The following is a 10,663-nucleotide window of genomic DNA, read 5'->3' as shown; positions in this document are numbered from 1 at the left end:
TCTCCTCACACGAATTTCTGAGCCATTGGATATAAAATCGGCGGCTCAGATCCCTCCTCTCTCTCCCTTATCTCCTCCCCCCACCCTCTTCTTCTTCCTCCCCCACCCCTCCGCCGCTCGCCGCCCAGGCCCTCCCCCACCCCTCCGCCGCCCGCCGCCCAGGCCCTTCCCCACCCCTCCGACACGGGCGGGCTGGCGTGGAGCTCCAGCGGACCCTAGCCCGCCCCCGCTGGCCGCCTCCTACCCCTCCTGCCGCTGCCATCACCATCGACGCCCTCGTCCTGGCACCGCCCAACCGCCATCCTCCGCCGCCCGACCGGCGGCGCCCCTGCCGCCGTGCCTCACCGCCCCCGCACCCACCACCTCTGCCGGCCGGCCTGCTGCCGCCGGTCCTCCAAGCAACCCCACACCAACAACCCCCAAACCCCTAACCTCGCCAGAATCTCACCAGAGTTGGAGAAGAAAGAGGGATGGGGGTGAAGAAAAATTTAGGTGAGGAGGGGCTCTATTTCACTCGGGTGAGATTTAGCTTTCCCTTCTCAATTTGATGTTGTTGCCGTGATTTGCAATATTCGTGTTCGTGGATGAGATAAAATGCTTGTTGCTGGGATTTGGGGAAATTTTCAGTGTTATGGAATGTCATTTGAATCTGTTCACGTGTTTGAGATTTTCCACGAACATTCCTGGTGATGCTTGAAATTTATATAAACTGGATGCCTGAAATTTAAACTGTGTTGAAATTTGCTATGAGTATGAAAATATTTTATATTGTTTTGATTCTTTTTACCAATATAAAATGGAAGGGAAACTGTCAAGTTGTAGGATGGCAGATATTTTGGTACCATGAGATTTTGAAAATATGTCATCGTGGACACGGATGAAAGAGAGTACAATTTGCAAGACTACATGTGAAAACAAAAAAGAATTTTCACAGTATCGTTAACAATAATATTAATGCCATAATGTAATTAAAAAAATAGCATATATGAAAAAGTGTTTTATAAAATATATATAACATTGAGCAATGTAACCTCGGTGTCCATTTTTCACTAATCTATATTCATAGAAATACCCGTGCGTTGCTACGAGTTTTTACTTACTCTCACGTTATTATTCAATTATTCCTAATATGTTAGCTTCGCTTCACAATATGTTGGTGCATTGTCCATAGTATTCCTCTCTTTGCAAGTATAGTAGTAGAAGACATTTATGGGTGGTTTGATGCCATCTATTTATTACGTGAGATCCACACGTGGAAATAAAAAAATCACCGCTTAACCCCGTACTCATCGTCATCTAGCCAGTCGTTGCCTCTTCGTCCATCGGCACCACTCACATATTGCCCCATCCTCGCCGTCGCCCAGGTGCTGCGAATTTTGCCGTCCTCGCTGTCGCCCAGGTGCTGCACATTTTGCCGTCCTTGCCGTGCCTAGCCTCATTTCTACTTCGAGCGCTAGGCCACAGCGCCTCTGGCCGCCATGACCAGGAATGCGTTCTCTACTTCTTCTCATTTCTATCCCCTTCCCTTCTTTATACTACCGAAAAGCTATGACGATTTACTACTTAAAAGTCATGCCTAATGTAATTTTGCATTTCATTTAATGCCATTCTCACCTCTATAAAGTACCCCTATATGCTTTATGTCTTTGTTAAGGGCTATGCTGTAAATTGGCAAAGATATTTCTCATCTTCCTTCTCTCCCGTTGACTTGTTTCTTGTGTCTCCCGTTCCCATCTCTCTTCATGATCTCGATCCTCTCTCTGTGACCCTGATCCCTGCTCTATCTCTCGCTGATCAGCAAGGGAACAAGGAATGGGGCCAGCGACAGGTAGCTCGGCGTGGGCAGCGGTTCGGGTGCCAGTGTGTGGCGGCCCTTCCTGCGGTGGCCAACGCGAGCGAGCGGCTCGGCGACCGACAAGCGGCGCTGCGCGGGCAACTTCAGTGCGCGACGGCCAACGCAGGCAGGCGGCTCAGCGAGGTGGAGGTGGATCAGAGCCGTGGCTGTGGGGGAGCTGCAGTAGCAACGACGGCCGTGGAGTTCAATTCAGGAACCACGCCTCCCTCTCCTTCTCCTCCGTCGGATCCGGTTGGCCCCCACTCCCTCTCCCCTGGCTCCTCCTCCCTCTCCCCTAACCAAGGCGGGTGGCGGGCGCAAAGCCGGGTGGCGTGTGGCGGGGCGGCGCAGCCGTGGCGAGCGGACGGCAGCTGGACACAGCGGACAAGACCGAGTTGACTATATCTACCACAATGACCCACATGTCAATGAGATTAAGTTGGACCAAATCAAAAAAGTGAGCAGAAAGCGGTCCACACTTTATAAATAGGTATAGATAAAGAAATGGAGCTTGATTAGTTTTAATAGTACGACTTTATAAATAGGTATAGATAAAGAAATGGAGCTTGATTAGTTTTAATAGTACGCGCCTGCACTACTTATCCGCACACGTGTCGTGTTTTAGAAACCACCGCCCCGGCACACAACCACCGAATTGTCTGATCCACTAGTGCCCGAGGAGCGAGTGGTTCGCTTGCACGGGCACGAGCACGAGCACGAGCCAGGCAGCTGGGCGCATCACGCGTCGCCGCACAAGGGCGGCGTGCCCAGTGAGAGTCTTGTCTTCCAAGGTCGTGTGATTCCGGCATGATTTGCCACTTGCCGATCCAATCGGAGGGCTCCATCTGAAACGACCACGGTTACATGAGGCCAGGGGGCCGGGGCTGGACCGCGTCGCGCGCAACCCTGGCGTGGCGTCGAATCTCTCTCGTAATTTTCAGTCACAGCGAAGGGAAACGAACGGTGAACGTGAAAACTGCTTCCTAGATTCACTGACGATTACAGAGAGAAGAGAAAAGAGTGTGGTTACCTGCTTCTGTTGGTTTGTTCTGCCACGTGCAACGGCTAGGCGTCAGATACGTGCATCCAAGCTGCAGCGTACGGCGATACCGGCACCACCCGTAGAAAAACCACATCGTGCCGTGCCCTGACAAGGTGACAAGGAGGTCACCAGCGCACGTTCAACGCAATGTTAGCCGTAGCATACTAGCCAGCCAGAACAAGTAACACCCATGAAGAATGTTGCGTCGTGGTTGGTAGGCCAGCCAACCCCCACCTCGAAGCACGTGCAGTCCGACCAAGCAGTGGGCGCAGTTTGTTCAACCTCTTGCGTACACGATGAAACTTCTTCTTATCTCTCCTCTCTTCCCATAAAAAAAACTTATCAAATCAGTAAAATGGCTGCTGCCTGTGATTGTAGTTTTGTTGCGTCACGCGAGAACTCCGCGTCCGCGGGGACCTCCGATCTGGCTGGTTGCGTTGGCCTCTGCGGAGGGACGTGGCGGACACGCGGGATGAGGCGTCTCCCGTGGGGCCCGGAGACCAGCGAGAAGAGTTGGTGTGCCCCGCCCGCATGGGCCGCATGGCGGCGCTCTCGCCACCGGCCAGGCCGTGGCGGCGGCGTGGCGCCACGGGCGTGCCTCGTGCTCTGCTTGTTTTGACTACGGCTCTGGTGGCTCTGGACGAAGAAGTGTTCTGATCTGATCCCCAGTAAAGCTACTGGTCTAGTAGGGGAATTTAATACTTGTATACACTCCGTTCGTGCGTGGTGTTGCCGTGAGAGCCGAAACTGTCCCACCCCAAGCGGATGCTTCTTCCCTTCGCATGCTTCGTGTGGCTAGGCGCTGAGGCCGCTGGCCGTGATGGGAACAAGCTACAGGCCGTGCAACGCGACGGGGGCTATTCATGAGCGCCGCGACAATCTCGCGTGTCCAGCTCGTGTGATCAGGATCACGTAGACGCTTGAAGAGGCCAGGCACTGGCGGTTGTACTGAAATTTTTGGCTACTTGGCGCGTCACAATCCCAGGCGATTAAAATAACTGGTAGTGGTAGCTTTCTTGTTTTTCTTCGGAGCAATGTGTTGATAGTAGGACTATTGTAACTCCACATATACACGCTGGATTTTCAAATTAATGTCATTGGTACAAATAATCGTTGCCGCTCCAACACACAGCATGTATGAAGAATTCATCCACAGAATACAAAGTTAGCAACTCAAACAGCCCGCGGAAACATAGCAACCTTGAAGTCACGATACGTGCCGGGCAGTGCAATGATGCGTGGTATCACAGTGGAGTGGAGGTCATCCATCTTCCTGTAGTCCTGTTGCGATGGAACGGAGGGAGTATCTTCCTCGTCAGCACCAGGGAGGTGCTGCTTTTTATCAACGACGACCACAGTTACTTGCGATCTATTCATTCATACCTTTCCGGTGAACGTATCTGCACCTAACACTATGGTGCATGGTTGGCAGCGCAATAAGATAACCAAGCATGTGCGGCGCACGATAGAACCAGAGAAGACGGCGGCTCAGGCGTCTTCTTGGCAAACATGACAAGTGAACAATCTAGGAGGCTATCCTATTCTGGATAACACAAGGCTGCGTGCACTTTCTTGTGTGGAACGCTGCATGCAAAGATGACGAGTCAATCATGTCGACACTGTGTGACGGCGACGCGCGCACACCGGCCGGCCCGGCTGACTTCTCGTAGCAGTTAGGGCCCCGCTAGGCCTTTGCGTCAATTCGACCCAATTAAAAAGCCCATACTCGACGTCCGCGCAAGGCCCGGCATAATTTCATCAGCGGACAGGGGCCTAAACCGCAGCAAACACAGGCCTATCACGACGAGTTCGAGCCGGTCCGCTAAATCGGCTAAAGAGGCAAGGCCCAATACCAACCCAATCAATATCATCAGCCCATCTAGAACGAGCGGCTGAGATCTCCTCCCTCCGCGAAACCCTAGTCCCCACACCGCCGCCTCCTTATAAGTTCCTCCCGCCTCTCGCCTCCCAAAACCCTTTGCCCTAATCCACGCCCGCGCCGCCGCCGCCGCCGCCGCAGCCAGCCAGCGCCAAGCCGCCGCTGTCGTCGCCGAAGAAGGGGAGGGAGCCATGGGTCGCGTCCGCACCAAGACCGTGAAGAAGACCTCCAGGCAGGTGATCGAGAAGTACTACTCCCGCATGACCCTCGACTTCCACACCAACAAGAAGGTGCTGGAGGAGGTCTCCATCCTGCCCTCGAAGCGCCTCCGCAACAAGGTGGCCGGCTTCACCACCCACCTGATGCGCCGCATCCAGCGTGGCCCCGTCCGCGGCATCTCGCTCAAGCTCCAGGAGGAGGAGCGCGAGCGCCGCATGGACTTCGTCCCGGAGAAGTCGGCGCTCGAGGTCGACGCGATCCGCGTCGACAAGGAGACCATGGAGATGCTCGCCGCCCTCGGCATGGCCGATCTCCCCGGCGTCGAGCGCCAGCCCGAGAACACCAACGCCCCCGCCTACGGCGGCCGCCAGCAGTTCGGCGGTCCCCGCCGCGACCGCGTCTAGGCGCACGGCTGGGTTGCAGTGGTTGCCTCTTGATCGCGTATCTCCTCTCGTCGTTATCATGCTACTATGTCAAACTTGTTTTAGATCAGTGGTTGCTGTTGTGGCAATTTAGTCTTGAACCTATCTGTTTTGCCCTAAATTCTGAAGTGTTTTGGTCTGCCTGTGATGGATCATGATTTATATTCTCGCGCCAATGAAATCTTAAGCGATTTATAAACTACAGTTAGATGTTGCTACCTTAATGCTCTTTTGTTGCTTGTCTGATTGAATGCTTCGTTATCTGCGTGTGGTACTGTGGTGATTGAAGTCTTAGGTGCTTGTGACATGAAATTCGTAAGTAGGTAGTATTCTGCTATATAAGAAATCCTTTATTTTGTGGATGTATATGTAAGAAATGCTTGATCCGTATCCTACCAATGAAGTCCAATCTGAAACATTTGGATTTGCCATTGCATATTCGCATTAGTTGATAGAGAACACAACCTGTATTCAGCAACTCATTGTGTGGCTTTTCGATTGTTTAAAGATGTTGAATTGTCCATTGCCTTTCGGAATCAGCAGTGCATCCGAACAACAGTACAACACAATTCTGCTTGTGTTAGTGGACTGGCTGCTGCGGTTCTAGGTGCTAGCTGTGAGAGGGACCGGTTATGCCTTTGATCAAGCTCAAATGGCATGCCAGGTTTCCAAGAGATTTAGGAAGGATGAGACAAAGACTTTGCCCTCTCAGCAATTGTTGATTCACAGTTTGTTAATTTCCTTTGTAAGCTTGAGGCTGATATTATTGAAAACACAGGAATGGGGAGGTTGATGTTCGTCTGCACCGTCAGGCTCACCAACTCTTTCCTGCACATCGTCGGCACCTTGCAGCAACTCGACTGCACATCGTCGGCTGCACTTCGAATCCTTGTTCGCTTCAAACTTTCTTCCGATCCGATAGATAATCAACCTTCGTTGTTCTCAGATACGTTTCCGAGTTTCCGTTGGCTGTTTAGAGGTGTTTCCGTTGGCTGATTTAGAGGCCTAATATTGTGCTTGTGGCCTCAAGGCCAATAGTATAAAGCACCACCGAACGTAATCGGTTTTATTCGTACTGCTTCGGATCCTACGAATTATTTTGTTACTTTTGCCTCTTATCATGGCGTCTCCATCGCACAACAATGTAAGTCCCCCTACCTTCTCTCGAATTTTTACCAAGGCTCACCCTCGCATTTGGCTGCAACGTTTTCGAACCGATCAATTACAAAATCCTAACACGCCAAATATAGTTCTTCTTCTTTTGGGGTACACGTCCTCTTCCCCTAATTGTTTCTGTTTTTTTATAATTTTTTTGTACAATGTCCTAATTGTTTGTATAATGCCCTAAATGTTTCTGTTATCTTTTCTTTGCGCCACTAGAAAAACGGAACCGAAGATGACGATAGGCTCAGCGCGCTCCCCGACCATATTCTTGTCGATATCATGCACCGCCTTGACTTGAGAACTCTGATGAGGGCCAGCACCCTCTCGACGCGGCGGAAGCAGCTTCCTTATCTGCTCACAAACCTTTACATTCATGTCGACGGATTCAAACCACGAACAGAGACTTCAGCGACGAGCCAGCTCAACGATCTGGTGGATCTCTACACCGAAACGACAAAGAGGTTGTTGGCTCCCACGGCTGATCGATCCATCAACCTCTTGCGCCTCCGTTTCTACCTGACCGATCCCCACTTGGAATCCATTGGCTCCACGGTGACCAGCGTCCTCGAGCGTGGGAACACCAAGTTCCTCGAGTTCATCGTGGTGACGGAGCTACAGGACCTGCAGGTTCTTCGGCTCTTACCCCTACGCGTTCAGATGTCTTAGAAGCCTCTCTGTTCGGAACATGAGATTCGACGAGCCCGATGTGCCGAATCTGCTGAATTCCTGCGATTCTGGCCGGCCATCCGTTCTGCGGATCGACGCGCCACGGTCTCGGCTGATGGAATTGGTGTTTGAATTCTGCAGCTACGTGCGAATCGAGCTCGTCCGGGTCCCTAAGCTCGTGCATGTGTGTTTACGATACCTGGACGCGTGAAAGCCCTCCGGTTGTTTTCGGCCACGTCCCAAGCCTTCGGGGCGTTGATTTTGGCTGTGCTGCCATGAATTGGCAGCCACCGTTCATGCTGAGCGACTGGCTGTCGGGCACGAGGCTGGAAACTGTCAGATTAGACTTCCAAGATTATATGGTATGAATGCTTGGATTCCTCCTTTTTTAATTTGCCCCTGATTCAATAGGCTGGGCGTCACGGTTGTTCAATTTGTGCCATTTTAATTTTTTGCTGATTGCTTGTTTCAGATTTGGATTAAACCGGAAGACCCCAAGCTGGTCCAACCTGTCTTTGGCAACCTGACGGATTTGTATCTCTCCAACATCTTTGCTGAATGCGACCTTGAGTGGACTGTCTATCTCCTTGAAGCCGCGCCCTTTCTGAAGCATTTCTTCCTCACTGTAAACAGCTCTTCTTTCGCAGCAACATGTAGTTATTCCCCCCACTGCGTAGTACTGGATTTATCAGTTACTTTCTGTGTATGACACGTGGCATTGCTTTTTTTCTTTTACATGTATCCCGCCATGTGTGTGGATGGAATGGCTATGTGCACAATGCGGAGAGGGTCAATGTTGCATGAGAAGCGTCATCTGGTTTCAAGCATTGCAACTTAAAGCTGTTGGACATAGGAGGTTTCGAGATGGACTGCAAAATGGCCGCTTTGCACTTGCCTTTCGTTGTCTCCTTGTCTGCTACCCCAACTCTACGCTTTTCTGCCCATACACTGATACGCGCAAAGCCCGGCAGAATTTGACCCATAAACAGGCCCAAAAGAAACGCAGCGAATACAGGCCCATTACGAGATCTAGCTGCTCGTCCTCAGTTCTCCCTTTCCCAGCCGGCAGCCGCTGAAGCCGCTCCGCCCCTGCGACGCGACGACGCCTGCCAAATCGCCGGCCGCCTCGCGCAAAATGCCACCCAAACCCGGGCCACGGCTCTTCCGATACGTCTCCAAGCCCCGCAAGCCAGCGGCGCCGTCCGCGGCACCCGAGGCCACCTCCACCGCCGCCGCCCCCGCGTCCGATGCCGACGCCGACGCGGTGTACCGCATCGTCACGTCCGCGCCCACGCCGTCCGCGATGGAGTCCGCGCTCGCGGCCTCCGCCGTCCCGCTCACGCCCCCGCTCCTCGACGCCGTCATGCGCCGCTTCCGCTTCGCGCACGGGGACCCACTCCGCGCTCTCTCTCTCCTCTCCCTCGCCGCCGACGCGCCCTCGCCCTTCGCGATCGACACCGCGCTCTACGTGCTCGGCCGGTCCCGCCGGTTCGCGCACATGTGGGACCTCCTCGACTCCACCCGTCGCATCTGCCCGAACGCCGTCTCCCCGCGCACCGCCATGGTCGTCCTCGGCCGCGTCGCCAAGGTCTGCTCCGTCCGCGAGACCGTCGACTCCTTCCGCCGCCTCGCGCGGATGTTCCGGCGCGCCGACACGACCGGCCTCTTCAATGCGCTGCTCCGCACGCTCTGCCAGGAGAAGAGCATGTCCGACGCGCGCAATGTCTACCACGCGCTCAAATACGAGTTCCAGGTGAACCGCCAGACCTTCAACATCCTGCTCTCCGGCTGGAAGTCGGCCGAGGACGCCGAGGCGTTCGTTGCCGAGATGCGGGAGCTTGGGGTGGAGCCCGACCTGGTGACCTATAATAGCTTGATCGATTGCCATTGCAAGAACAAGGACGTGGAGAAGGCCTACAAGCTGCTCGACGAAATGCGGGAGAAGGACATTTCCCCTGATGTGATCACTTACACGAGCCTGATTGGTGGGCTGGGGTTGATTGGCCAACCTGACAAGGCAAAGGACTTGCTGAAGGAGATGCATGAACTCGGGTGCTACCCAGACATCCCTGCATACAACGCTGCAATACGGAACTTTGTTATAGCAAAGAGACTTGGTGATGCGTTTGCCCTGATGGATGAAATGGCCTCAAAGGGACTGAAGCCGAATCCCACGACTTATAACCTTTTCTTCAGGTGCTATTACTGGGCGTACGATATTGGCAGCGCATGGCGGTTGTATGAGCGGATGCGGTCTGAAGGATGCTTCCTAAACACACAATCTTGCATGTTCATCATAAGGCTGTGCCGTCGGCATGGGGAGGTGGCTCAAGCACTTGAGCTGTGGAGTGATATGGTTAGCAATGGGTTTGGATCATTCACCTTGGTATCAGATGTGCTATTTGACTTGCTGTGCGATGAGGGGAAGTTGGAGGATGCGGAGAGGTGCTTCCATCAAATGGTTGAGCTGGGGCAAAAGCCCAGCAATGTTGCATTTAGAAGGATAAAGATACTTATGCAGCTTGCCAAACAGGAAGAATCTATTGCCAGGTTAACTGAAAAGATGGCAAGATTTGGTCGACTGGCACCTGAAGTTTGCCAAAAGCTCCATCACGCAGCTGAAAGCAGGCACAGTAATGGTGATGGAGCTGATATTGATATATTGAGAGCAGATTAGCATATACATTTGGACGATGACGACCATGAATTAGTGATGATAAATTTTGTTTACGAGGTGAATACATTATTGGATTTTCCTTAGTTCTGTACTCTGATGTGTTCCCTGAAAGTTTCAAGCTACAGATTTATCTTGCGCGTCCACACTTGGTCATGTTGCTTTCATAGCTGCTGTCAAGCTAACAATGACACAATTCAGTATATCTTCTATATATGTTCCATATTGTCTATCATAGATCCTCCCCCCCCCCCCCCCCCCCCCAAAAAAAAAATCCATTCCATAGAGGTGCATTCTGGTGTCATACTGATATGCGACGTATTGGAACATGATAATGGGTCTTAATGTGCTGCATGTAGAATTAGATGAATATCTCTTGTGACGTGGAAACAAAGAGCTGCAAGATCTAACCACGTAGGAAAACACTCGGAAAACTTTTCTTAGCATGCGTACTTTTGAGTGAAAGAGGGAGAGAGGCAATCGATAGATGATATTGATCATCTAAGGTGTGTTCTTACACACGTACAAGCACACCATGCACGTCCGTTAGTAACGGGCATCATGGCAGCTGAAAGACTAGGTCAAGATCTAACTGATCGAAGGAACCAATCATGCTACCTTATCCTACAACGCTAACACCCCCCCTTAGCCAGTACATCGGCTGATTTGATGCACAGACTATCTTGGAAATCTTCAAATAGCGCCGTTGGAAGACCCTTCATCATTATATTTGCAAACTGGTGCTTGGTTGGTACACAATGTA

The 10,663-nt window shown here is 52.2% G+C and overlaps 2 protein-coding genes across 2 annotated transcripts; both read left to right on the top strand.

The window, feature by feature from the left end:
* The first annotated feature begins 4,842 nt into the window (after positions 1 to 4,842).
* Positions 4,843 to 5,620, top strand: LOC101763924 (40S ribosomal protein S17-2). Its single transcript, XM_004985205.4, has one exon. The coding sequence runs from the start codon at positions 4,947 to 4,949 to the stop codon at positions 5,376 to 5,378; it is 432 nt and encodes a 143-aa protein (XP_004985262.1). The 5' UTR covers positions 4,843 to 4,946; the 3' UTR covers positions 5,379 to 5,620.
* Positions 5,621 to 5,761: 141 nt separating this feature from the next.
* Positions 5,762 to 10,044, top strand: LOC101755430 (putative pentatricopeptide repeat-containing protein At1g02420). The gene is made up of 2 exons (XM_022823413.1): positions 5,762 to 7,588; positions 7,699 to 10,044. The coding sequence occupies exon 2, from the start codon at positions 8,362 to 8,364 to the stop codon at positions 9,901 to 9,903; it is 1,542 nt and encodes a 513-aa protein (XP_022679148.1). The 5' UTR covers positions 5,762 to 7,588; positions 7,699 to 8,361; the 3' UTR covers positions 9,904 to 10,044.
* Positions 10,045 to 10,663: the final 619 nt, after the last annotated feature.

This window comes from Setaria italica, chromosome IX, assembly GCF_000263155.2.
Source record: "Setaria italica strain Yugu1 chromosome IX, Setaria_italica_v2.0, whole genome shotgun sequence".
Classification (NCBI taxonomy): Eukaryota; Viridiplantae; Streptophyta; class Magnoliopsida; order Poales; family Poaceae; genus Setaria; species Setaria italica.
The sequence above is the reverse complement of the archived record's forward strand: the minus strand, read 5'-3'. Positions and strand labels throughout refer to the sequence as shown.

What these genes read in the sequence shown, in the direction of transcription:
- LOC101763924 (XM_004985205.4), top strand. Translation starts at nt 4,947, where the DNA reads ATGGGTCGCGTCCGCACCAAGACCGTGAAGAAGACCTCCAGGCAGGTG.
- LOC101755430 (XM_022823413.1), top strand. Translation starts at nt 8,362, where the DNA reads ATGCCACCCAAACCCGGGCCACGGCTCTTCCGATACGTCTCCAAGCCC.